General features: G+C 39.4%; 1 protein-coding gene across 1 annotated transcript; it reads left to right on the forward strand.

The window, feature by feature from the left end:
* Nucleotides 1-13: 13 nt before the first annotated feature.
* Nucleotides 14-1,014, forward strand: LOC107835515 (gastrula zinc finger protein XlCGF8.2DB-like). Its single transcript, XM_016667915.1, has one exon. It carries the CDS (start codon nucleotides 142-144, stop codon nucleotides 1,009-1,011), a length of 870 nt encoding a protein of 289 aa, XP_016523401.1. The 5' UTR covers nucleotides 14-141; the 3' UTR covers nucleotides 1,012-1,014.
* Nucleotides 1,015-1,423: the final 409 nt, after the last annotated feature.

Here is a 1,423-nt window from a genome sequence, read left to right on the forward strand (position 1 = left end):
ACTGAATCAGAACCAAACAGGAACCAAGTCATCTTAAAGGAAGCTGCTGAAGCTGAGAAGCAAAATCAGAAAAGAAGAAAACCTTTCTCATGTGTCATCTGTAAAAAGCGTTTCGCTTTAAAATCTGTTTTTGATGCTCACATGAGAACTCATACGGTTCAAAACCTGTTTTCATGTGTGAAGTGTGGAAAAAGTTTTACCCGAAAACAGCATTTAACTCGGCACACGATGATTCACACTGGTGAAAAGCCGTTTTCATGTGGGAGCTGTGGAAAAAGTTTTAGGGGAAAACGGGATTTAACTCGGCACATGAGGATTCACACTGGAGAAAAGCCGTTTTCATGTGGGAGCTGTGGAAAAAGTTTTAATCAAAAACAGCTTTTAACTCTGCACATGATGATTCACACTGGTGAAAAGCCGTTTTCATGTGGGAGTTGTGGAAAAAGTTTTATTCGAAAACATAATTTAACTCAGCACATGATGATTCACACTGGTGAAAAGCCGTTTTCATGTGGGAGTTGTGGAAAAAGTTTTAGGGGAAAACGGAATTTAAATTGGCACATGATGATTCACACTGGTGAAAAGCCATTTTCATGTGGGAGCTGTGGAAAAAGTTTTAGTGAAAGAAAGAATTTAACTCGCCACATGATGATTCACACTGGTGAAAAGCCGTTTTCATGTGGGAGTTGTGGAAAAACTTTTAGTCAAAAACAGCATTTAACTCAGCACATGATGATTCACACCGGTGAAAAGCCGTTTTCATGTAGGAGTTGTGGAAAAAGTTTTAGGGGAAAACGGAATTTAAATTGCCACATGATGATTCACACTGGTGAAAAGCCGTTTTCATGTGGGAGTTGTGGAAAAAGTTTTAGGGGAAAAAAGGAGTTAACTCGGCACATGATGATTCACACTGGTGAAAAGCCGTTTTCATGTGGGACCTGTGCAAAAAGTTTTCGTCACAAAGTTAGTTTAACTCACCACATGAGGCGTCACTCAGGTGAAAAACCATAGAAATATTTTTCATACATGTCCTATGTTGAGGTTCATTATTCAATGGATTTGGTTTGACACTAGAATGAAAGACTGGAGGGTTTTCATGTCTATAAAGCTAAAAGTTGCTGTATTTGTTAAATGTAATAATTTAGATCTTCACATTTGGATTCTTGGAGATGTGCAACCATGACACATTTTCCGTTTTCTGTATCTGTATATTCTGCATCAAAAACAATACTGATGAACTGCATGTTATTAACATCCTGTTTATGTACAACGTGAAGAGCAGAGGGCTCAGCACACAGCCCTGAGGAGAGCCAGGACTGATGCTGAGAGCTGAAGTGGCTTTGGAGCCCACTGACTATTTCATGCACTAACAGAGTTTAACCGGACATGGACTCCCTTCCAGAACATTCTCACAAGATTGGAC

The sequence above is a fragment of the Poecilia formosa genome, unplaced genomic scaffold (assembly GCF_000485575.1).
Source record: "Poecilia formosa unplaced genomic scaffold, Poecilia_formosa-5.1.2 Scaffold3476, whole genome shotgun sequence".
In the NCBI taxonomy this organism is placed as follows: domain Eukaryota; kingdom Metazoa; phylum Chordata; class Actinopteri; order Cyprinodontiformes; family Poeciliidae; genus Poecilia; species Poecilia formosa.

Coding starts and splice junctions, on each gene's coding strand:
- LOC107835515 (XM_016667915.1), top strand. CDS start 142: ATGAGAACTCATACGGTTCAAAACCTGTTTTCATGTGTGAAGTGTGGA.